This window comes from Oryx dammah, unplaced genomic scaffold (assembly GCF_014754425.2).
Source record: "Oryx dammah isolate SB20612 unplaced genomic scaffold, SCBI_Odam_1.1 HiC_scaffold_15, whole genome shotgun sequence".
Classification (NCBI taxonomy): domain Eukaryota; kingdom Metazoa; phylum Chordata; class Mammalia; order Artiodactyla; family Bovidae; genus Oryx; species Oryx dammah.
In genome coordinates, this window is record NW_024070199.1 from 47,568,801 (window position 1) to 47,593,303 (window position 24,503).

Genomic DNA, 24,503 nt, shown 5'->3' on the forward strand with positions numbered 1-24,503 from the left:
CCCAGCTTTGACCATTTCCTAGGACGGCTCACAGAACCCAGGAAAGGGCTTCCCTCACTAGCACCTGTTTATTATAAAAGACCCAACTCGGGAACAGCTGGATGGATGCAGCGCTCGGGTGAGGAGGGGAGGGAGGGGAGGCTGTGGAGCTTCCGTGACCTCCTGGGGATACGGCCCTCCTGGCCCCTCCACGGGGGCCCCAACCACACCCCAGCTGCAGGACTGAGCCTCCAGCTGCTCTCCCCGCCCAGAGGTCAAGGGGCAGGGCTGCCAGGGCCAACGCTCTAATCACGCCGGGTCCTTTCGGAGACCAGCGCTCGTCCTGAAAGGACCTAGGGGCCCCCAGATACGTGTCGTCCCCTTAGCTTACAGAGCGTGCTCATTACTTCACAGATGAAAGGGTCTTATTTATTTAATTCTTTGTTTTGGGCACTCTGTGCAGGATACAAGATCTTAGTTTCCTGACCAGGGACAGAACCCCCATCCTCTGCAGCGGAAGTGCAGAGTCCTGGCCACTGGGCAGCTAGGGACATCCCAAGAGATACCACGGGCTCTAACGACTGTGTGTCAAGGGCCAGAACAAAGGCCAAATATTTGTTTTCTTCTTGTATCACAGGCCACCCTCGGGTCACTGACTGGATCCCTTACAGCAAAACGATGGTAAAATTCAAATGGTCTGGGCGCCCCGCTAGAATCAGCGCAGCGCATTGTCACGTCAGGTGGGAACGTCCCCCAGGGCGAGGCCCCTCAGGCCCGCAGGCCGATCTGGTCAGGCTCCGAAGCAGGACTGGCCTTGGCCCCGCGGCCTGACCTCTCGGGCCTCTGGTGAAGCTGCAACGAGGACCAGCGTCGCCAGCTCTGAGCCTCTCTCGGGCGTTGGTGTAACACTGGTTTCCTTCCTCACATCCCAGGACCTGTGGGTTCATCCCGTTGCCCCCAGCTGCTGTTCCTTCTCTCCCTGGTTCCCAGATGAGCTGGTCTAGATTTCAGCTGGGATAGGAGCCCCGAGAATGCCTCCCCTCAGTCCACTCTTGTCTGGGCGGGTGCATGGCTAGCCACGTCTGCCGTCAGCCCAGGTTTGCCAAATGGGTCGGCGCGGCTCCACTGGCCGCTTTAGGCCCGGAGGTGTTCAGGTTTAAAGCCACAGTTCCATCCCCGACCTGTGGGTCATCGCAGAGTGCTGGGCTCAGCTCCCTGTGTTACACAGACCTGTTGTACACATTGTAGTGCATGAGGCCACAAAAGAGTCAGACAGGACTTAGTGACTAAAACAAGGGTATTTATATCAATTCCAGTCGGGGTGGGGTGGGAGAGAGGTCCAAGAGGGAAGAGATATACGGTGTATATCATTTCATTGGACAGCAGAAACTAATAGACGATTGTAAAGCAATTCTACTCCAATAAAAAGTTAAATTGAAACTTAAAACACAGTTGCAGTTTCTCACATAAGAACCCCCCCCCACCCCGCCACCCCCACCCCCGCCTCTGGCCCTGGTCGTTGCAGACTTGGTCTTTTAAGTATTGCGTCAAGTAGGAAAAAAACTGAAGTGATTTGGGGAAGAAAGAACAGGGCCTGCCCCCTGCCCCCAGCCCGGCGGGAATTGCACAATGATGCCAGCATCCTCTCCGCCCTTGCTGCCCCCATCCACCGGGAGACAGAAGTGCCGGTCCAGCGGCCCCCCACACGCGCGCCCCCTCCTGTGCTCTACCAGCAGGTACCTCAGACCTGCGCTGCCAGGCTGCACATTCTGGGTCCTACAGAGTTCCTCATTAGGAAGCCACGGCAGTTGGCCGGCCAGATTGGTGCAACCCACCTCTTCCGGTTTCTCGGGGCTCTGAGTGTCTGTGTCTGGGTCAGCCAGACACCATCCGGGCCGAGCGTCTGTGCCTGTTGGGACCCCCGTGCAGACCACGGGCTCCCAGCCTCAGTCTCGCCTGCCAGCTTCCATCAGAGCCTCCCCCCGGCCCTGAAAACTGGCCACATGGCCATCAGCCACCCTCGTCTCCTCCCGGGGTACCGTGCCTCTGAGGCTGTGGACCCCATCCCCCTGCGGTGCCCCTGCTTCCACCCACCCCAGGTCCCAGGTGTACGCCTCAGGTGAGAACACGGGGGTCTGCTTGCCGATTCCAGTCACTTCTGAGCCTGCGATGGGGTTGTGCGGAGGGGCATCGACCTGCCTACCTGAGCACAGCCCAGATTCCCACAGAGATTTCCACTGGGCTGTGTCCTTCACGACGTCCCTGTAACAGGCCAGGTTTCCATGGGCCTCCTGCCCGACCAGACGGCCAGGTCTTTGGCTCGTGCCTACACGTTGGTAAAAACCCAAATGTCAGGACTTTCCCTACCATCCGGTGCCTCAAGGAGAGCACGTGCCAGCCTGCTCGATGCCAGGCTGAGCTGAGTACAGCTCGGCCAGAGCGGGGCCATCCAGACAGGATGTGGCTGCCTTCTGCACACCGAGCTGCTCTCGGTCAGCCAGGGGAGAGCTGCAAGTTGGGCCGTGTCCCAGGGACAGCACGGCCCAGCAGCTCCTGCCGAGGTCAGTCCCAAGGAAGCAGAGACTTCCTGTGCGGGGGCGGGGGGCGGAGGCTTGTGTTCCCCAGGTTGCACCACCTCACCACCTGGTAGAAAGTGTCTCGACGTCATGCTGGAGCTCTTTGGGGCACCTCTGTCCCCTTAGAGGCCTCCCCCCATGTCAGCCTGGACTTTGAGGGGATTTCAGGTGTCAGCATCTTTTTTTTTAATCCATGTGTTTTATTTAGGGGCTGTGCTGGAGCTTTGTTGCCGCATGCCAGGCTTTCTCTGGTTGCCGTGCTCCAGCTTCTCATTGCGGTGACTTCTCTCATTGCGGCTCACGGGCTCTAGAGCTTAGCCTCAGTTGTGGGGACACGCAGGCTTAGTTGCCCTGTGGCCTGTGGGATCTTCCCGGGCCAAGGATCAAACTGGTGTCTCTTGCATTGCAAAGTGGATTCTTAACCACCGCACCACCTGGGAAGCCCTTCGTCTGAGGTCCTAGTGGTCATCACTAGGAGGTGCCCACGGCTGCTGCCCTGAGCCCCTGTCTTGGTTGCACGCAGGGCATTGCTCAAGGACCTGCCCGCCTGGCGCCCCAGCTTCTACTCCCTGGTGGGTGGCTCAGGTCATCTCACTGGTTCCCATTCAGAGTATCCAGTGAACACGGCTTGAAAGACGGAGTTACGAGCTTTACAAGACCAGGCAGGAGAAACATCCCCGAGCCGGGCACCACGTCCAGCCCAGCCCCCAGCACAATCAGGTGGAAGAGGCCCAGTGGCATCACATAAAGCCTGTCCAAGCACCCCGAGGCTTCTCCAAACTTCAACCTTAATTCCGTCGGCCCTGACACTCCTCCCAGTGGCCTCCGCTGGGGCCCATCTACAGGGCTTGGCTCCATAACCCTGGGCAGGGGACGCGTCCCTTACTGCGGCATAATGTACACACCATAAACCGCCAGGTCAAGGGGGCATGACCGCTGCACCAAGAGCCGTCCAAACGTCCTCACTGCATCGGCCCGCCGCGGCCCGCAGCCCCGCGCTCTCAGCCCGCTGTCCTGACTGTTGGCTTCTCCAGCCCATGTCGGTCCCACTGTGCACAGGTCTCTGGCACTGAGGGCTCCTGGGCCCGTCTCTCCACCCCTGACCCTGGTGTCCACTCCGCACAAGGCTCTGGGGCCCCAGCAGAGGGCTGAGCTGAGGGGCCCTTTGGTCCACTTTCACCTTCTTTTTTTATACTTGGAGTATAGTTGATTTATATACACAGCAAAAACAAGACCGGGAGCTGACTGTGCTTCAGATGATGAACCCCTTATTGCCAAATTCAGACTTAAATTGAAGAAAGTAGGGAAAACCACTAGACCACCAGGTATGACCTGAATCAAATCCCTTACAGTAGAAGTGACAAATAGATTCAAGCGTTTAGATCTGATAGACAGAATGCCTGAAGAACTATGGACAGAGGTTCATGACATTGTACAGGAGGCAGGGATCAAGACCATCCTCAAGAAAAAGAAATGTAAAAAAGCAAAATGGTTGTCGGAGGAGGCCTTACAAATAGCTGAGAAAAGAAGAAAAGCTAAAGGCAAAGGAGAAAAGGAAAGATATACTCATGTGAATGCAAGGTTCCAAAGAATAGCAAGGAGAGATAAGAAGGCTTTCCTGAGTGATCAATGCAAAGAAATAGAGGAAAACAATAGAATGGGAAAGACTAGAGATTTCTTCAAGAAAACTAGAGATACCAAGGGAACATTTCATGCAAAGATGGGCTCAATAAAGGACAGAAATGGTATGGACCTAACAGAAGCAGAAGATATTAAGAAGAAGTGGCAAGAATACACAGAAGAACTATACAAAAAAGATCTTCAGGACCCAGGTAATCATGATGGTGTGATCACACCTAGAGCCAGACATCCTGGAATGTGAAGTCAAGTGGGCCTTAGAAAGCATCACTATGAACAAAGCTAGTGGAGGTGATGGAATTCCAGTTGAGCTCTTTCAAACCTTAAAAGATGATGCTGTGAAAGTGCTGCACTCAATATGCCAGCAAATTTGGAAAACTCAACAGTGGACACAGGACTCGAAAAGGTCAGTTTTCATTCCAATCCCAAAGAAAGGCAATGCCAAAGAATGCTCAAACTACTGGACAATTGCACTCATCTCACACACTAGCAAAGTAATGTTCAAAATTCTCCAATTCAAGCTTCAACAGAACTTCCAGTTGTTCAAGCTGGATTTACAAAAGGCAGGGGAACCAGAGATCAAATTGCCAACATCCATTGGCTCATCAAAAACGCAAGAGAATTCCAGCAAAACATCTACTCCTGCTTTATTGACTATGCCAAAGTCTTTGTGTGGATCACAACAAACTGTGGAAAATTCTTAAAGAGATGAGAATACCAGACCAACTGACCTGCCTCCTGAGAAACCTGTATGCAGGTCCAGAAGCAATAGTTAGAACTGGACATGGAACAACAGACTGGTTCCAAATTGGGAAAGGAGTATGTCCAGGCTATATATTGTCACCCTGCTTATTTAACTTATATGCAGAGTACATCATGAGAAACGCTGGGCTGGGTGAAACACAAGCTAGAATCAAGATTGCTGGGAGAAATATCAATGATCTCAGATACACAGATGACACCACCCTTATGGAAGAAAGTGAAAAAGAATTAAAGAGCCTCTTGATGAAGGTGAAAGAGGAGAGTGAAAAAGCTGGCTTAAAACTCAACATTCAGAAAACTAAGATCATGGCATCTGCTCCCATAACTTCATGGCAAATAAATGGGGAAACAGTGGCTGACTTTATTTGGGGGGGCTCCCAAATCACTGTAGATGGTGACTGCAGCCATGAAATTAAAAGATGCTTGCTCCTTGGAAGAAAAGCCATGACCAACCTAGACAGCATATTCAAAAGCCGAGACATTACTTTGCCAACAAAGGTCCATCTAGTCAAAGCTGTGGTTTTTCCCACAGTCATGTATGGATGTGAGAGTTGCACGAAAAAGAAAGCTGAGCGCCAAAGAATCGATGCTTTTGAACTGTGGTGCTGGAGAAGACTCTTGAGAGTCCCTTAGACTGCAAGGCGATCCAACCAGCCCATCCTAAAGGAAGTCAGTCCTGAATATTCATTGGAAGGACTGATGCTGAAGCTGAAGCTCCAATCCTTTGGCCCCCTGATGAGAAGAACCAACTCATTGGAAAAGACTCTGATGCTGGGAGGGATTGGGGGCAGGAGGAGAAGGGGGCGACAGAGGGTGAGATGGCTGGATGGCATCACTGACTTGATGGACATGAGTTTGAGTGAGCTCCGGGAGTTGGTGATGGATGGGAAGCCTGGCGTGCTGCGGTCCATGGGGTCGCAGAGTTGGACACGACTGAGCGGCTGAGCTGAGCTGATCTGCTGGCTGGTTTGCGGCGTTGCGTTAGTTGAGGCTGAGCAGCAAAGTGAATCAGCTTTACGTATACACACACCCACTCTCTTTCAGACTCTTTTCCCATATAGGTCGTTACAGAGTACTGAGTAGAGTTTCCGTGCTATACTCATTATGAGTTATCTATTTTATACTATTATTATTTATCTATTTTGTATATGAAATGTGTTGTTGGAGAAGACTCTTGAAGGCCCCTTGGACAGCAAGATCAAGCTGACCGATCCTGAAGGAAATAGGTCCTGAATATTCACTGGAAGGACTGATGCTGAAGCGCCAACCCTTAGGCCACCTGATGTGTGAAGAGCTGACTCCACTGGGCAAGACCCTGTTTCTGGGAAAGACTGAGGGCAGGAGGAGAAGGCGGCCACAGAAGATGAGATGGTTAGATAGCATCACCGACTCAATGGACATAAACTTTACCAAACCCCGGGAGATGGTGAAGGACAGGGAGGCCTGGCGTGCTGCGGTCCGTGGGGTCACGAGGAGTCAGACGCAACCGAGCGACTGAGGAACAGCAAGTGCAGCACCGTGTAGGCGTGAAGCCCCATCTCCCAGTTTATCCCTCTTCCTCCCTCGAAGCCATACTTCTGTTTTCTACATCTGTGGCTCTATTTCTGTTCTGTAATTAAGCTCATTTGCATATTTTAGATTCCGCACAAAAGCAATCTCATGCATCTGTTTTCCTCTGTCTGAATTACTTCACTCAGTACGACACTCTAGATCCATCACGTTGCCGCAAATAGCGTTATTTTGTTCCTTTTTGTGGCTGAGTAATATTCCGTAGTATATATATACACCAGGCCTTTATCCATTTATCTGTAGATGGACATTTGGGTTGCTTCCATGTCCTGACTATTAAAACAAGTGTCAACTTTTACTCTGATTAAGTTGCCTGATCATTGTCCCCAGAGAGTCTAGCTCTGCTTCCTCTTTGTGACTGCTGCCTTCCTGCTTCTTGCTTTCCTCCAAACTGGCGGAAACAGGCCAGACTCATTCACGGCCCGTTAACGTTCGGAGCCCAGCAAGGCCTCCCTTTGGCCTTGAGACATCCTTGAGACTGCTGTATTGAGGCCTTTGTTTTGCCCCCATCAGTGTCCCTTTTATTAATCTATTTCTTAATGAAGATCTAAACATCCCACCCTCCTGGGGAGGGTCCTGGAGTCCGGCCGTCCCTTTCCCCATTTGCTTGTTGGTTAGTTACGTTTTGAGTAGCGACTGTAAGATCCGGGGCGGGGAGGTGGGGGAGTCAGCTGAGACAGCAGTTTCTGCCATCAGGCTCTCTAGAGGAGGGGAGAAGCGCGCGCCCAGGATCTCCCCATATATTTCTTTGCAACTTCCTGTAAAGCCATATTTATTTCAAAATAGAGTGTCGGAAAAAAAGTTGTAGGCTGTGAAATTTGAAAACCTCAATGAAACAAAAACATCGATAGAAAATTATGGATGCACCGAACTGACTCGAGAAGAAGTCAAATTGAGAGTCTTCCTAGTTCATGAGTAGTTTCAGCTGAAGGAAAGTGTCTTTCTAGAGAAGGGTCATCTAAGGGACACAGAAGGAGTAGAAATTCAGCCTGTTAGCTGTCTGTGGTTGCATGAGGCAACTTGGCCCCAAATGTGGTGCAGCAAGTCCCCCGCATGCAAACACGCTCTGTTCTGAGAGCACGCTTGTAAGTCTAAAAAGGTCAGCCTGGGTATCCAACTAACATCATCGGCTATGTAGTCCTGTACTTTAATAGGTTTATAATACTTTTCACACAAATAATACATTTTAGAAAAAAAAAACAAAAAATGAAGAAAACATTTTAAATCTTTCTTATAGCTGTTGTTCAGTTGCTAAGTCATGTCTGACTCTTTGTGACCCCATGGACTGCAACATGGAGTTAACTCAAATCCATGTCCATTAAGTCAGTGAAGCCATCCAGCCATCTCATCCTCTGTTGTCCCCTTCTCCTCCTGCCTTCAGTCTTCCCCAGCATCAGAGTCTTTTCCAGTGAGTCAGCTCTTCACATCAGGTGGCCAAAGGATTGGAGCTTCAGCTTCAGCCTCAGTCCTTCCAATGAAGATTCAGGGTTGATTTCCTTTAGGATGGACTGGTTGGATCTCCTTGCAGTCCAAGGGACTCTCAAGAGTCTTCTCCAACACCACAGTTCAAAAGCATCAATTCTTCCCTTACAGGACAGCCCTCCATACCGTCACCACTCCCAGCAGAGTAAGCAAAGATGGTAAGAGAATGGAAGCTGGGTCTAGCCTCAGAAGACATCTCAACACTGTTCCCTCATTCAGTTGTTGGAGGTAAGTCGCACACTAGATCAGCCCACAAGCTCTAGACAAAGGGGGTTGCATGGGGGTGTGACCAGTAGGAGGCAGGGCTTGATGAGACTAATTTATATGCTGCCTATCACAACAGATGGTAAAGAATCTGCCTGTAATGCAGGAGACCCGGGTTCAATCCCTGGGTCAGGAAGATCCCGTGGAGAAGGGAATGGCTACCCACTCCAGCATTCTTGCCTGGAGCATCCTGTGGACAGAGGAGCCTGGTAGGCTACAGTCCATAGAGTTGAAAAGAGCCAAACACGACTGAGTGAGTAACACTTTCACTATCACAACAGCCGCTTGCCATGTGACCACACCTAGTGTCATAATTAATTCAACAGACGCTGCAACCAGGAGGAGGGTGCCTGCTGGGGAATGGTTATCGCCAGGACAACCATGGACTGCTTGCTTGTGGCAAAGGAGAGATATGACTTTACAGTGGAAATAGCTGCTGTCCCCTGTGTGACAAGCAGGCCTGTGCTTCCCAAGCAGGGGCAGCAAGGACCCCACGCCTCACCTCCCTCCAAGGCGGGTGACTTGTCATCTCACCAAGCCTTCAGCGATCACTTCCAGTTACAAGAAAAACGGGGGAGAGAGGCACACTTACACCGGCATCAGGAGGACGTCACCTCCAGAACCTGGGGCCTTCGGGCCACTGACCCGGGCTCCCGAAATGGGTTCATGGCTCAGGGAGAAGTGCTGAGGGTGGGAGGAAACTGCTTTGAATCAGAAAAGACTGAGAAAACACACCCCGGGCAGGGGGCTCGACAGACGCTAGGCGTGAACAAGCCAGCAATAAGAGCTAAAATGGAAGCGTGGTGGAAATGGAACGCAGAGCGTGTTCTCTGTGCTGTCAGGGGACTGTTGCTAACGTAGCCGCATGGCAGCGGGTTGTGTGTCTGCTGGGAAATAGCTTCCTTTTTCGGAGATGAATGCTGAACTACTTGTCTATTCAATTTCTGTGTCATGACCTATGGAATCGACTTTAAGAATCTTACGTACACACATATCTTAAAGTAAACACAGGTGTGTGTATGTGTATATGTGTCTATATATAAAGGGAGAGAATGAAGAACGAGGTATTTATTCGGGAGAGGGGCACATCTGAGCTCCGGGAGCAGGTCGGCAGGCAGGAACCCAGGCTGGCTCCCTGTGTCTCGCTCTTGAGGTTGAAATCCTTCTTCTGGGAAAACTCAGTCTTTGGTCTGAAGGCCTTTGAATCACTGGGCAAGGTCCACCCACTCGATGAAGAGGATCTGTTTTATTCCAAATCTTCTGATTGAAATGTTCAGTCAGACTTCCCTGGTGGTCCAGCGGTTAAGAATCCACCCGCCAATGCAGGGGACATGGGCTTGATCCCTGACCCAAGAGGATCTCACACGCCCTGGGGTAACTGAGCCTGGGAGCACACCGCTACTGAGCCCTCACTCTGGAGCACAGGATCTGTCACAGGAGAAGCTGCCGCATTGAGAAGCCTGCACCCGCAACTAGCGAGGAGCCCCGCTCGCCGCAGCTAGAGAAGAGCCACGCGCAGCAAGGAAGACTCAGTGCAAACACACAAAAATGGTAATTTCATCGAAAAATACCTTCACAGCAACTTCTGACCAAATAGCTGGACACCAGGACCTGGCCGAGCTGACACATAAAATTAGACTTTCCCGTGAATATATGTGTATTCATTATATTACTCTTTCTACTTCTTTTCTGTATTAAAGTTTTCATCAAAAGCTAAAAAACAAAGAACCTTTGTTCACAGAAGTCACTATAAGGAAAGTGAAAGGTCACAAATATGAGACAATATTTACAATCCACATAAGTAACAAATGACTTCTACCCAGTAATACAAACTTCCCCACGCCTTAGAAGAAAGAGACATAGGATCTGGTTTTTAAAAATGGGCAAAAGACATAAACAGACATTTGGCAGAATAGGAAACAGAAATGGTCAGTAATCACGCAAGCGGGAACAAGAAATCAACATCTCCTGATGCACAGAGAGGTTCAGGTTTTGGGCAAGAACACACGTGCGCTGCTGCGAGCACTGCAATCGGAGCGAGCAGTGGGAGGATCGACGGGCCGTGTCCGGGAGGGTGGCTTCTGCACGTGCAGCGATTCGGCACCCCGCCTCTGGACGGGACCCTGGGTCGGGTCGCCAACCTGTGAGCTGTGCCCCATGGGGGGTGCCGGGTGGGAGTGAACCTTAAAATCAGGTGGTGGTGTAAGGGCAGCCCCAGCTTCAGGTGTTGTTTAAGTCTTTATTGAAATTTTCTTACGCTATAGCTTCTGTTTTATGTTTTTTTTTTATGTTTGGGTTTTGTGGCCCAAAGCATAAGGGATCTTGGCTCCCCAGCTAGGGACTGAACCCACGTGCTCTGTGTTGGAAGGCAAAAGCTTAACCACTGGACCACCAGGCAAGTCCTGCTCCACGTGTTCTTAGTCGGCGCAAACCTACGCACGCGCCCACCCCCCGCCCCGGTGTGTGGCTGCCCGCCTGCGAGTACCTGGCTTTGTTTTTGCGTTTCTAGGTCTGCCCTAAGATGCAGAAAGCCAGAGGCCGGACCCCTGCACCCCCACCCGCAGGGACAGCAGTGTGCCCCGAGTCAGGACCACTCAGACACTGGCTTTCGTCAGCTTGGTCCACGGGCCACTGACCGTGAGTCCACCCCTGCCCCCCAGACCCCTGCTGATGAGAACTGGAGGAGGTAGGCCACTTGGGTGAAAACCGCATGGCAGAGCACGAGTAAACCCTGTGAAAACAGGTCCTCACTGGGTCCAGGGGACAGAGATCTGTGCCCCCGCGCCCTGGTCCCCTGTGCACAGGAGGCGGAGGCCTTGTTTGGGCGTCTGCTTTGCTTTCACCTGCATCCAGGCGGCACGTCGGGGTGCTGACTTTGAGTGGTGTGCAGAGTTGGTGGAGGTGCCCCCGGGGTCACAGGACTTGGTCCTTGTGACCCAGGGACCCCAGGGCCCCAGCGGCTGCTGGGGAAGCTGAGATGCAGAAGGTCAGAGCCAGGCACACAGCCGTGCCCTTTGCCAGGACCTCACCTCCCTTTGGGACTTCTCGATCGGCTCCCCTCTGGGCCAGGGAAGAGGTGGACCCCTGCACATGGGGCGGCAGGGTGACCCGAGCTGCCTGTCTTGAAGGGGGTGTCATTCGTGCAGTGGGTCATGTAGTTGGGCTGGCCAGCAGCTCCCCATTGCCCAGTGAGGTTGGGGGTCTGGACTCTTGTAAGGTCCTTGGAGCCCGTGGCAGGCAGGCAGTGTCTCCTTCCCTATCCTGCCCCATGCTGCCTGCCGGCCCCGTGAAAAAGCAGAGGGCAGGAAGAGGAGCCACCTGCGGGCCCAGCGGACACCCCTACAGCCGGATGCCCAGCTTGTCGCAGTCGAGCGTCCAGCTCTGCACCACAATGCCGGGCCTCTGGGAGACCGGCCTGCCCCCTGGTAGCAGGTTCACTGACGTGAGACCCCTTGTGGGCCAGGAATTTCCAGAGAAACCGCACCAGTGGGATGCGTGTGTGCGTGCTCACTCACTCAGTCGTGTCCGACTCTTTGTGACCCCCTGGACTGTAGCCCACCAGGCTCCTCGGTCGATGGGATTCTCCAGGCAAGAATGCTGGAGTGGGCCGCCTTGTCCTCCTCCAGGGGATCTTCCCACCCAGGGGTGGAACTCCCATCTCTTGCGTCTCGTGCCTTGGCGGGTGTTTTTTTTTTTTTTTTTTTTACCACTGGGGCCATCTGGGAAGCCCACCAGTGGGATATCTGTCTCTGTAGCCATCCATCTGTCCTTCATTCATCCACCCTTCCATCTCTCCATCTATATACCCCTCCACCTATCATCCAGCTATTTACCTACCTACCTCGCTATAAAATATGTACTACCAGGAAATAGCTCGCGTGGTTAAGGGTCTGGGAATGACCTGCCGTGGGCATACTTGCGGCCCAGGAAGGCCACTTTGGTGACGTCATCCAGCCTGAGTCTGGAGGCCTGAGCCCCAGCTGACATTGTAAACCGCAGTCTCAGGGCAGGAGGAGGTGCCAGGAGCTGCCCCAGGCCGGAGGAGGGGCGTTCTCCTTTCCCCTGTGTGTTCCGTTCAGGCCTCGGGGGACCGGCTGGTGCCTCCTACCATGGGGGAGGCTGCCTCCTTTCCTGCGTCCACAGTTCAGTACCAACCTCCCCAGGAAACACTACCCCCGCAGCCTCCCAGAAGTCACGTCCCCTCTGGTGGGTCATGCCGACACACTGCTGAACACGGCCCTCCCGTGTTCAGGACGCCGGCCCGCGCCCTGCATTTGGATTGCCCGGTGCCTGCGCCCGTACTTCCCTTATTCACCAACTTAACACCGTGCTGCTGGGCTAGCTCCTCCCGGATCCCTGTTTCTGGGCAAGGACCTGACTTCACAGAAAGAGGAGCAAGGCAAGCGGAGGAGCCCTGGGCTCCCCGAGAGCCACCCCGCACCCGGCTCCTCAAGGGACGGCGGCCTAGCCTTGGCATCGTTTAGGACCACGGCTGGGGCAGCGGGGTGACAGTTGCCTTGTGTCCTCTGGACATGCTGGTCAATGCCACCATCTCCCCCAAATCAGGATGCACGGGGTGGAGGCCGCGGGCGGGGAGGGCCTGCTTCCCATGATTAGAATGAATGGGCTGCTCACAAACATTCTGCCTCTCGCCCTGTTGGTCCCTGCTCACCTGGTTTTCAGTCCCAGCAAAGGGATGCTTTGAACAAAACAATGGTGACGTTGAGTTGGAAGGGGGAGAGTTTCCACCTGGCCCACCAGGGGCTCCTCTGCCAGTGAATTAAGGGGCCCCAAAGGGGTCCACGGTGATAGGATCAAGGGGAAATGGGGTCCTGCTCCTGAGTGAGGGCGGGATGAGGGGGTGATGAGGGTCCATGGCAGAGGTCTCCACTGGGCAGAGGCCTTCGTTCCCTAGTGGGTTCGGCAGCAGGAGAAGTCGGTGACAGGGCCCAGACGGGGGTGGGCGTGGGAGGGGAGCGGCGAGCCTGACCGCGAAGGGAGTATCGGCGGGCGCAGCTTCCGGCGCAGACCCTTCTCCTGTGCTCTCATATCCTATTCTAGATTCTACGAACTCTGACCAGGACACACCCCTTCCTTTCCTCTTTGGTTTTCGCCGCGCTGCGCGGCCCCTACACCACCCGACTGCCAGGGAGGTCTCTGATACCGGCCCATTCCGTCTTCCCACCACTGCTGGTGCCTTCCTTAAAGTTTATTTTGTAAGATGAGAAGAGCAGAACCGGGAGAGCAACACACCTCCCCACAGGCCTTGGACGGTTACCAAACCCAGAACCGCGGAACTGCCCCACGAGCTTCCGGCGGGGAAGCTCTTCTGTCCCGGGGGAGCCGTCTTGTTCTGGGAGGTGTACTGCGGAGTGTGTGTGACTGCAGGCAGCGGGCGTTGGTCACTTTGTCCGGGTTCGGCTGCACCTCACAGACGCTGCTCCTTACTGGGGAGGAAGCAGACCCTGACGGTTTCGGTGGGGCGCGGCTGCACCCCCTTGGTGGAAGCTCAACGGGCCGCGTTTCCTTCTCCTTTGGCAGCTACGAAGGGCCCCCCCCCGAGCTGGGCTGGGCCAGTCTGGTGTCCCGCCCAGGGCTCTGGGGCTTGAGCCGAGGATGCCAGTCGGCAGGTGGTCGGGTGGTGGGCACAGGGGTGGCCACAGGCAGGATTTCTCAGACGCCCCCCTGGGACCGCGCGCATGGCGTCCCTACACGAGTGACTTCTCCTTACAACAGGGAAGTCACCCGGGTGGCCCTCACTCAACCACCTGGGCCTGCAGACAGTCCTCCTTGGAGGGTCAGAGGGGAGCAGGAGCCCTCCTGCCGGGGACGTGAGCATGGGGGCCGAATGAGGAGGGGACGTGGTCTCCAGAGCCGAGCAGCCCGCGGACAGCCGACAGGGGAGCGGCCTCGGTCCTGACGCTGTGCAGAACTGAACTGTCCCGTCTGCCCGAGCCTGCAGTGGGTCCTCCCATCTCCCCAGAGCCTGGGGGTGGGGGGCCAGGGAGCCCTGCCAAGCCCACCCTCTATTCCCTCTGCCCGCCCTCTCAGCCCCCAGCCTCTCCTCAGTCTGCGGCTGACCCCTGCTCCCCCAACCCCCGTCTGCTTCAGTGGAGGTGCTGGTCTGGTCAAGCCTCCTCTCCCCCCACCCCCCACCACGTGGAGGGAAACAGCTCTTCCCCTCCCACGAAGGTCACATGCGAGTTGAGACCGTGGCATCTCCGCTTCCGTGGGTAGGGTCCCGGAAGAGCAGAAGCTGACCCGGGCGTCTGCTTGGACTCAGACGGCCCCCGAAAGCGTCCGCTTTGGACGGGCGCTGAGACGGGGAGCCTTCCTGTATGCGTCTGTAGACTCTGGGCTCCTGGGGAGGGCGGCTGCGGGCCCTGAGGGGCAGAGGGACTGTGAGGACGCAGAGGGGCAGGGATCTGGGCCCAGAGGGCGTGCAGGTGGCCAGAGCAGAGGGGCCGGGTTAATGGTGGAGGAGCCCGCAGCGTGGCTGGAGGCAGGGGGCTGTCCTGGGGCCCCAGAGATGCCGCTGTTAGACCTGTGTCTGCGGGGGCGGGGAGGGGGCGGAGCCTGCCTGGCGCAGTGCTCGCTGCCCCCCAAGCGCCTCCTCTAGGGTATGGGGTATCGGCCTGGGTCCTCGATCCAGGGGCCCCACAGCTGGGCAGAGGCGGGAACGGGAAGGGGTGGTGCTCTCGCCGCCCCGCCCCAAGCCTGCCCGCCCCTGCAGGCCCGTAGGACCCTTCTGGGGAGGGGGCGGTGGGGGCGGATGGTAGGCGGGCCTACCGTTGGCTCACGGCGTATCTGCCCGAGCGGATGCTGAACCAGATGAAGGAACTAAGCAGCATGGCGTACACCTGGGGGGCGGGGGGGCGGGGCAGAGCACGTGTCCCAGCAGCTCTGGGGGCTCACCGCCACCCCCGGGGGAGGGGAGTCGGGGAGGCCCCGTCACGGGTGAGCCCTGCGGGTCGCCAGGACCCTGGGGGTTGGGGCCGCGGCGGGCGGTGAGAGCTACCGTGAAGGCGAGGCCCAGACCGATCAGCGTGGAGACGACGTTCCCCTGCACCCTCAGGAAGCTCTGGATCCCACGCAGGCAGTCCTGGGCAGAGGGCAGTGTGTGGGCCCGGCCCGCCTCTGCCGGCTAGGGCTCAGCGCCTCTGCAGGGGCGTGGGGCCGCAGCGGCCACTGGGACCCAGGCTAGGGGTGCCGCCGTCCCAGGACAACCGCCCCGAGCTCCGGACAGGTGCTGAGAACAGGCAAAGACTCGTAGGACGGAGCCTTCCTCTGTGGGGACGACGGGCTCCAGAGGTCCAGCGGGGCCTGCCTCTGAGTGGCCCCTGAGCGCCGTGTTGGGCCGTGTGTCTGCCCCTCCAGGGCAGGCCGAGTCCCCGTTACTCCGGGTCCCAGGTACCCCACTGAGGGTGAGGAAAGGGCACTGGCTAACAGGGAGGGGCATTCTTGCTGCATCCGGAACCTCCCCGGCCTCCCCAGGGCATGGTGTCCACCGAGGCACCTTGTCTCCAGGGAAGAGGGAGGGGCCCGCCCCTGCTCTGAACCACTCAGAGGCGGCGCTCGGCTCCGGGGAAGGACTTGGCCTTTGGGGGCAGGCAGGGTTGGGTTCTGAAGCCCGAGGTTGAGGGGAGAGGAGGCCGGCTTGGTGTCTGTCTATCCATCTGCCCCTGAATCCCTTTGACAAGCTCTCATCCCCGCCCCCATGGCTGCACTTCCTCTTGGAAGGCGACTGGGGGTCCGCCCTCCTGCCCCCTCCCCCAGGGGTCCCTCCCCACAAGGCCTACGCTGTCTCCCATGTCACCTGCCATCTCAGAAGGTGCAAGAAGCTGGCCTTCACCCCCACATTGCAGGCGAGGACCTGGGGCCTCCCCCCATCCCTCCTCTGCCCTCGCCACCCAACCCCCCCACACAGCACCAGGTCCCAGGGCGCTGTGTTGGCTCCGTCCGGGCTGGGCCTCCAGCCATTTGCATCCTCCTGTCTGTTTCTTGGAGGGTGGCCAGGAGCCTCTTGCCAGAGATGGGGTGAGTTTGTTCCTGACCGGTGGGGGAAGGGAGCCAGGGGTTGGGGGGGAGGGGAGGCCACTGTCATCGGGAAGAAGAGGCTCCCTGCCTCTGATACCCTTGTGGCCAGATTCAGGCCCAGGCTGACCTTCCAGGAAACGTCCTTCCGGCTTCAGGGACCCCACAGGCAGAGCTGCCCACCGTGCTCTGCGGGCGCTCGGCACAGCTCAGCCCCTGGGTCTCCTACCTTCCCCTGCCCTTCTAGAGGGTTCTGAAGGGAAGGTCTCAGTCCCCCAAGCTGGGAGCTGTGCGAAGGAGTGAGCACCCGGGCCCAGCCCGGTCAAGTGAACCCAGCCCAGGCCAGCCGCCTCCCTGGCAGGGTCTGGGGGGGCCCGGTGGGTGGGTGTGGCCCTGCTCTGGGGCTGAGCCCCCAGGGATGGTGGTGGGCCCCTCCCCTCACCTGTCTGGCAGCCTCCTCCCCCTGACACAGGTCGGCTTCTGAGCCCTCTAGGAGCCCGAGGGGTGAGCTCTTGCCACAGCACCAGAACTGCAGGGGCGGAAGAGGGAGGCGGTTTGCTCTGAGAACCCCAGGGGCAGAGGGGAAACTGAGGCACGATGTCCTCTCCCCGCCCTGCCCCCGGCCAGGACGGGGGCTCGGGGCCAGGCTGCTGGCTCTGTAGGGGGCGCCCAGCTCCCAGCAGCCTGCCCTGCGGGCACCGAGACTGGCTGTGCCACCTCCAGCTGGAAGTTCACGTGTGGACGCGGGCTCTCGCACTCTGCTCTGGCCCTGCGGACTCAGAAGCCGGGCCTCCCAGGGCGGAGGAAGACAGGTGCGCCCTGCCCTGCGCCTTGCCCCTCCATGGCGTCCGTGACCCGGGGCCCTCAGCTCTGCAGCCGGCCAGCCGGCTCTGGGGGGCTGCTCCCTTGTGGCCCTTTTCTGGATGGCAGGCCGCCCAGAGCTGCGCCGGAGGGGGCCTCCTCCACACGCTCACCGTGTCCTGGATGGCCACCAGCTCCTGCCGCCCACTTCCGGACACGCTTCTCAGTGCCCGCTCGTAGGCCCGGTCGTAGGCGTCCAGCACTGCGTCCTCCACCTGTGCAGAGGGCACCGGGAAGGCCATGCTGGTGAAGCTCACATTCCTGACGGACCCCCCGATGACCCTCAGGTGCTGTGCGGTGCTCAACCGGCCTCCTCCTCTTGCTCCCTTGGGACTGGGCCCCCCAGGAGCAGGGCCTGCATGCCCCGGATGCTGGTCAGAGCAGTTCCCATGCTCCAGCTGTGAGGACCTCTCCCCAAGAATGATTGTTGATGCCACTCTCGCTCCTGGGGGTCCTGCAGGGTAAACCAGCTGTTGTCTTACGGTGGGAGGAGGGCCTGGCCTAAGTGTCCACCTGCTTCTGTTGATCTGAATATGGACGGTGGAGAGGGAGAGCGGCCTGCGGGAGACGGCCAGGGCCCGCCTCGTGCCAGAGTTCAGCTCACAGGGATGCTCCGGGTCTTCCCCCAGAACCATCCGGTACATTCCGGAAAGCCCAGGCAGCTGGGATCCAGGCAAGGCCTAAGAGCCCAGGCCTGGCCATGGGCACCAGGGCGGACAAGGCCCCTTGGGGCCGACGGAGAAGAGCAGCTACGAGGGCCTGGCTGGCTCTGCCGCCGCTCTGTGCCCACTTCCCAGGCCCCCTTCCGTCTGCCCAGCTAAACGTCCCTTCCTGTGCCTTCTGAAGTGCCCTCTCCTTGCCAAGTTACTTCTCCAGAGGCAGTCTGGAGGGAGTCTGGTGCGTCATCCAGGGAGTCTGGTGATTGTGCTGGGGTCGCTGGTCTGGCATGGGCAAGGCCTCTGAGCTCCCCTGCCCTGCTTCCCCGCCTCAGAGACCCTGAGCCCTGCTTCCCTTCCCTTCCTGCCCCCGAGTCGTGCGTCCGCTGGGATAGGTGGGTGGGTGCTCGGGGGTACCCTGCTCTGGCCACTCACCCCGCCCTCCAGAAAGGAAGCGGCTTCCCCACTCCCGGCCTGGAGGACTTGGGGGCAGGTGGGCGGGGGGGTGGTCTTGCCCAGTGCTGCCCAAAGGCCCTGCAGAGACAGGTGGATCTGCACCCCCAGCATTGCGCTCAGAGCTCATCGCCCTCTCGGTGAGACCCAGATCTCCGAGCCTCCCAGATGCTCCAGCCACTTTGTTCCCTACCCGAGGGGGAGGTGGGCAGCGTCCTGGGCAGGGGGCCAGGCGCCAGGCCGGCCACCCCTGCAGGAGGCCTGGCGAGGGGCCCTCTCCTGGGGGTGGAGACCGGCTGGGCTGTCCTAGTCTCCGTGGGAGGAGGTCTTGGGGGGGCCTGTGGGGGGAGCAGAGCCAGCCTGGGGTCAGGGGTGCAGGAGGCCGTGACGAGGCCCAGCCCCTCCCACCCCCCACTAGGCCCCAGGGAGACCCTGGTCCCTCTGAGGCAAGGTGCTGCTACCAGGAACACTGGCTGGAGGGCACGCCCACTGGGGCTGAGCTGTGGGTTCTTCCCCCTCCTACCTCCCCACCCCTTCCCGACCCCAGAAGCGGGGGCCACGAGCTCCTCCTTCGGGTGAAGAGGTGGATCCGACAAAGCCACACCCCTGCCCGAGACACCTGGCCTGGACGTGGGGGCCAGTCTGACTCTCCTGAGGCCTGGTGCCTGGGTGGGTGGTGCTCCCATGCCTGGCCTCAGGGGTCCTATGTGTCTCTAGGAGAGAAGTCCAGGGGTGCTGGGAGGTCTCAGAGGCCCTTGGGCCCTGAGATTTGGGTGCTCCCTGCAGGGCGCCCTAATCGTTAAGCCCCATCTCCCAGGGCTCCGGGGATGCCCCTCAGGACAGGGTTTCTAGGCTGCTGAATGCAAAGCAAGGGCCTGGGGTGTCCCTGCTGGGCCAGCTCCCCACGAGGACCCCTCCCAACCTTGCCACTGGCCACCCCTCCCATAGTCTGCTAACCTGCCTGGTGGGGGACGCCTGGGGGGCCGGGGCAGTAGGAGCCGCAGGCGGTGGTGCTCAGAACCGCCCCCCCCCCCCCCCCCCCCCCCCCCCGTGGCCCAGGGCTGCCTCTGGCAGCCACGGGACCATGGGGGTGGGGAGTGGCCTCGAGGGGCGGGGCCCAGCCCGGGAGCTGGGGGACGGGCAGCCTTTCACCAGCTCGGGCAGTGCCGCAGTCAATCCGTGCCTGAATTATTAAGCGGGGCCTGGCAATTCATCACCCGCATTCCTGTCTGGGGACTGGGCAGAGCGGCTCTCAGGCGCCCTCAAGCTCTGTATTCACAGCACGACCACCTAGTCCTGCTGAACGCCCGCCAAGCTTCAGGGCACCTACCAGGGCCTGAGGCTGGGAGGGGGAGCGGGGGGTGGTCAGGGCCTGCAGGATGGACCATCTGGACCCCGTCTTTCAGGATATCTCAGGGGGTGCCAGGGGAGAAACGGGGGTGAACAGACCCCTTAGAGCAAACAGCGCGGCCCTTTGAGGGTCTCTGTTCCTGCCTCTAGGAGGACCCCCATGGAAAGAGGGATCTGCTGGCCAGGGTTGGCCTCGATGCCAAGGCCCCCCAGGTGCCCGGGGTCAGGGGCACAGGACAGGCGGCTCCTCAGCCCCTGCCACCTGGGGCCCACGCCCTCGTGAATGCGGGTGACGGAGGTCAGACCTGGGCTCGGCGGCAGCAGGTGGGTTCTGCTGGTCCCTTCACCTGTGCTGGTTCATTCCCGCACACAGGGAGGTCTTCATACTCCTTTACAGACAAGGACACGGAGACCCAGGAAGGTGGGCCGATTGCCCAAGAGTGCGGGACGCAGGGCTGACCCCACCCAGGCCCCCCTGCGCCCACTCAGGTGTGGAAGGAAGCCCCAGCCCCCACTGGGGCCAGCCAGGGCCCTGAACACTGGATCCCTAAGCCAGCTGCAGCACAGCACAGACCAGAATGATTTCTGTCGGGGGTGGCGGGGGCCATGCAGGGAGGAAGCCCAGCTGGGTCCCGTCTGCTTCCACCCCTTCCCCTTCCCAGAGCGGGAGCCCCAGAAGGGTTTCGGCCTGTGGGCCCTGCCCCTGCAGAACCGCCAGCCCTGGGCTTGGAGCTGTAAACACACAGCGTCAGAGTCAGGAGAGGGGCTGCAGCTGCCCTGGCGGAGCTACCCGGCCGGGCACCCTGGCAGCCATCTTGGCAGGGACCGCCCGCGTGGTGACCCTGACCTCGCCTGGCCCAGCAGCTCCTGGGGGGTGGGCCAGCAGCCTGGCTCAGCGCTCCTTGGTCTCTGAGAGCCGAGGCTGCCTTTCTGGGCTCCGAGCTCCCCAAGAACCAGAGGGAATGCCCTTTTCCCCTCTGATCAGGGGTGAGTGACCCCAGGTGATGCCAGGGTGGTGGTGAACAGTTTGGGGTCATCTTTGGGCAGCTACGGGAAAAGAGGCTTTGACTCAGGGCTAAGAGTCCCGACGGTGGCCTCCTCTTGCTCCGGCTCTGCCAGGGTGACCTGGCCCCCTCCCCACCCCCATGGGCCTGAGCCCCTCCATCTGCAGACCAAGAGGATGGCACCGCCCTGCAAGGTCTGGGGATGCCCCCTCAACTCCGAGGAGTTCAGCGGTGGCAGGGGGACGGGGGAACTAGGCCCGCACTGCAGGTAAGGCAGGGCAGGGCCAGAGCGGGTAAAGAAAAAGGGTGGAAGTGTGAGGCGCTCAGTCGTGTCCGACTCTTGTGACCCCATGGACTGCAGCCCACCAGGCCCCACTGTCCATGGAATTCTCCAGGCAAGAATCCTGGAAGCCAGGGCTCGAACGCGGTTCTCCCGCACTGCAGGCAGACTCTACTCACTGAGTCGCCAGGGAAGCCCTCTGGGCTTTAGAGTCGGTAGCCACACGCCTGAAACCACGCAGCACGAGTTTGGTCTCCTGACCCAGCCGTCCTCTGCATGTTGCATGAACGTCTTGGGGTGCCCTGCAACCAGGAGCCGGGGCCACTGGGATCCCCGATACACGGTCAAGCATACGCCGCTGGTCACCCGCCTGCACAGGGATTTGCCTGGAAACCCAGGACCCTCCAGGGCTCCCTAGTGGCTCAGTCGATAAAGACTCTGTCTGCGATGCGGGAGGCCTGGGCTCAATCCCTGGGCCAGGGAGACCCCCCACCTGGAGAAGGAAACGGCAACCCACTCCAGTGTTCTGGCCTGGAAAATCCCGTGGCCAGAGAAGGCTGGCGGGCTACGGTCGCAAGAGTCGGACATGACTTAGAGACTAAACCAGTGCCCCAGCAGTGTCCTCCAGCAGGACTGGTCATGGTCTCCCCGGGCTGGTCCTTATGGAGTGCAGGGAATCTGAAGCCCAAAGAGAGGGGAAAGGCACGCTCGGGGTCTCAGAAAGTCTGTCTGGACAGGGCCTGTGGGGCTGGGCTCCCCAGGGACTGCTTTGGGGTCTGGCCTGGGCTGCGCTCCCACAGGCGAAGCCTGGGCCTGGGTTCTCCTGCCTGGCTTGTGTCTGCTCCTGGGGGCTGTGGGGAGGCCTCTGCAGGTGCTGGCCGCTCAGCCAGGGAGCAGCGAGGGAGTGAGAAGCCCCTTTGGGAGAGGCACCCAGGGGCTGCCCTTCAGACTCACAGCTCAGCTGGGGAGCGAAGCTGAGCCTGCTGGGGCCACTGGCAGCACTGGTGCTGGCCAGCCTCGCTCTGCCCTGGCTGGGATCGGCCACATGAACCCGCGGCGCCCCCTCCTCAGTCAACTGTGGACCCTTCTGGCCCCGCCAGTCCTCAGCCTCTGCAAACAGAAGCCCATCTGGGGCTGCGTCCCCCATCTCTCTGGACCTCTTGGGCACCCATTTCCTCTGTCTGGCCACAGAAGTTCTGACCTGGTCTGGGAGGACTCAGCTCTGCTCATGGACTTGACCAGTCCCGTTTCCCAGGCAGGCTTTCAGCTCTGACTCAGGGCCTGGAGTCAGGCAGAATTTCTGGAAGGCCGGGCTGCCCCCGCCCCCTGTCACTTGGGAGTGGCCCCTCCTGAGCTGTGGTCCTGCCCTCCTCCCTGGGGTAGCACCCACCCTAGACCCGGGCCCGCAGGCTTCAAGCCCTGTTGTCCGGGGGCCAGCATCCCACGTGACTGCATTATCTCAGAACTGGGGCCTCCCTCCCTGCCAGCCTCGAGCCGCCCCGAGGTCCCTCAGAACCAGCAGCACCCAGAGACGTAGGTGTGGGTGGACGGAGGAAGGAGAGGAGAACGGAGCCCCCCCCAAAAAGGACCCACACCCACCATCGCCTGTCCCGCAGCCCCTGCTGCGAATAGGCCTCTCTCCCGGCCAGGCCCGGCCCCGGTCAGAGGTGCAGCCCTTGAAGCTGTGTTTTCTGGAGCCGACCCCCCCAGTCAACCCTGCAGGCCTGGGAGGCTCCCCTCCCTCAGTCCCCCAGGTGCCATCTTCTGGGCCCTGGGGGTCCTGCCCCGGGAGCTGCTGCTCTCAGCCCAGCAGAGGGCCAGCCCGCAGGCAGAGAGTGTCCCCAGCATGGTCCCCATACCCGCCTGCCTCCCCCGGTGGCCGCAGGAGAGGGAGCCGGGGCCCTCCCCCACGTGACGGGGCCGTGCTCACCTGAGTGGGGCTGTGGGCCCTCCAGAAGGCTGCCTGCACCAGGGCGCAGAACACCAGCGCGAAGCTCAGGAAGGCCTGTGAGGGGGCAGGGGAGGAGGCACCCTGAGTCCAGGCCCCGCCGTGGCCTGGCGGCTCCCCCTGCTGCGGGCAGACCTGGGGCGGCAGGCATGCTGGCTCCCAGGCCTCGCTAGGCCCTTCTCAGGAGGACCCCATGGCCGGCTTTGGCTTCCCAGGGCCCTAGGGAGGGGGCGGTCAGGCCCCGGGATGAGGAAGAAACCTGCCCTCTGCGCCTGCGGCCGGGAAAGGCACCAACCCAAGGGCCGGGTGGACCTTCCCTGAGCCTGAGATTCAGATTCAAAACAAGTGCCCCCTTTCAAGTGGTCTGGCCTGGCTCGGGGACGTTGGCTGCACTTGGAAGCGCTGTGGTTAGTCACGCAGTCGTGTCCGACTGTGACCCCATGGACTGGAGCCCACCAGGCTCCTCTGTCCGTGGGATTCTCCAGGCAGGAATACTGGAGTGGGTTGCCATGCCCTCCTCCAGGGGATCTTCCTGACCCGGGGATCAAACCCCGGATCTCCTGCATTGCAGGCGGATTCTTTACCAACTGAGCTATCAGGGAATCGCTTGGAATAGGAAGGGCCTTTTCCAGAAGGGACAGCTGGTTTTGCTTGGTTTTCTGAAACAGGCCTCCCAGAGGTTCAGGAGCTGGGGTTCTAGCCAAGAGCACGGCCCACTGGCCACCCTGAGATGGGGTGACTCCCAGCAGAGGTGCTCCTCTTCCCACCGGTGTGCTCCCCAGGACCCAGCAGGCCTGTCCACCTCCTGCCCATGCCCGGGCCTCGGGCTCTGGTGGACCTTCCCTCACGGGGGTTCTGAAGCTGACGAATATTTGTCCCCTCCCCCGAAAATACACACACGTCCGCAAAGCTCTTTTGTGGGTCATCTCAGAGGCTCACCCCAGGCTGCCCCGGGGACGTCCCCTACTGTAGTCTGGCTGGTCACTTTGTGCTGGGGATGCTCCCATTCAGGCCTCAGGCTGAGCCTCCTCCGGGAGCTCTGGATGGTCAGTCCGCCTGCTGACCACCTGGCCCAGGGGTCTGGAGTCCGGTATCGCTCCTTCCCGGGAGCGGGACTGTCTGCCGCCTGGGGCCAGTGTGGCCAGGCTCTCCCAACCCAGGGCCTTGCTGAGGTGACACCAGAGAGTCCACAGCCAGCATGGGGTCCATGGCCAGCATGGAGGGACCCCCAGGTGCAGACAGGCACACAGACAGTGCCCGGGCTGGACGGGGACAAAGAAGACTGTTCTGCTCCACACTTGGTGGGGGGGCTGCATCCAGGAGATGGGGGGTCCAGCCCACCGGCTCCCAGGCTCCATGCAGGGACGGGGACCTCCAGCTCTGCTCAGGGGCGGGAGGCCCACCAGCTTCCACCCATTTCCTCCTGCTTGCCCAGGGGTCCACCAGGCTTCAGTCTCCAGATGGCTCTGGGATGCCTCTTCCTCCCCTCCCTCCTCCCGATCCTCCTCCCTCTCTTCCCTCCTTCCCTCTCCCCTCCCGCTCCTCCCTTCCCTCTTCTCCCTCCTCCCTCTCCCCCTCCTCCCTTCCCTCTCTCCTCCCCCCCCCTCCCCCCCCCCCCCCCCCTCTTCCTCCCCCTCCTCCCTCTTA

The 24,503-nt window shown here is 59.4% G+C and overlaps 2 protein-coding genes across 3 annotated transcripts in view; one reads left to right on the top strand and one right to left on the bottom strand.

Moving 5' to 3' along the window:
* The first annotated feature begins 492 nt into the window (after nucleotides 1-492).
* LOC120874167 lies at nucleotides 493-12,494 on the top strand. 2 transcript variants are annotated; one of them, XR_005723601.1, is made up of 3 exons: nucleotides 493-719; nucleotides 8,118-8,234; nucleotides 8,350-8,385. XR_005723601.1 is itself a non-coding variant. In XM_040255319.1 (3 exons), exon 3 carries the CDS (start codon nucleotides 11,248-11,250, stop codon nucleotides 12,154-12,156), a length of 909 nt encoding a protein of 302 aa, XP_040111253.1. In that variant the 5' UTR covers nucleotides 493-719; nucleotides 8,118-8,234; nucleotides 10,780-11,247; the 3' UTR covers nucleotides 12,157-12,494. The 2 variants fall into 2 exon arrangements, 1 of the variants encoding a protein (XP_040111253.1); XM_040255319.1 differs by lacking the exon at nucleotides 8,350-8,385 and adding an exon at nucleotides 10,780-12,494.
* A 1,911-nt stretch (nucleotides 12,495-14,405) lies between these two features.
* The window catches only part of TSPAN32 (tetraspanin 32), a 43,249-nt gene continuing 33,151 nt past the window's right edge, over nucleotides 14,406-24,503 (bottom strand). Inside the window, exons 6-11 of the mRNA XM_040255223.1 lie at nucleotides 22,839-22,991; nucleotides 17,279-17,380; nucleotides 16,747-16,833; nucleotides 15,289-15,372; nucleotides 15,060-15,130; nucleotides 14,406-14,653 (exon numbers count right to left, since the gene is read on the bottom strand). Coding sequence (XP_040111157.1) covers nucleotides 14,464-14,653; nucleotides 15,060-15,130; nucleotides 15,289-15,372; nucleotides 16,747-16,833; nucleotides 17,279-17,380; nucleotides 22,839-22,991 — 687 coding nt within the window. The 3' untranslated portion in view covers nucleotides 14,406-14,463. The remainder of the gene's footprint in view (nucleotides 14,654-15,059; nucleotides 15,131-15,288; nucleotides 15,373-16,746; nucleotides 16,834-17,278; nucleotides 17,381-22,838; nucleotides 22,992-24,503) is intronic.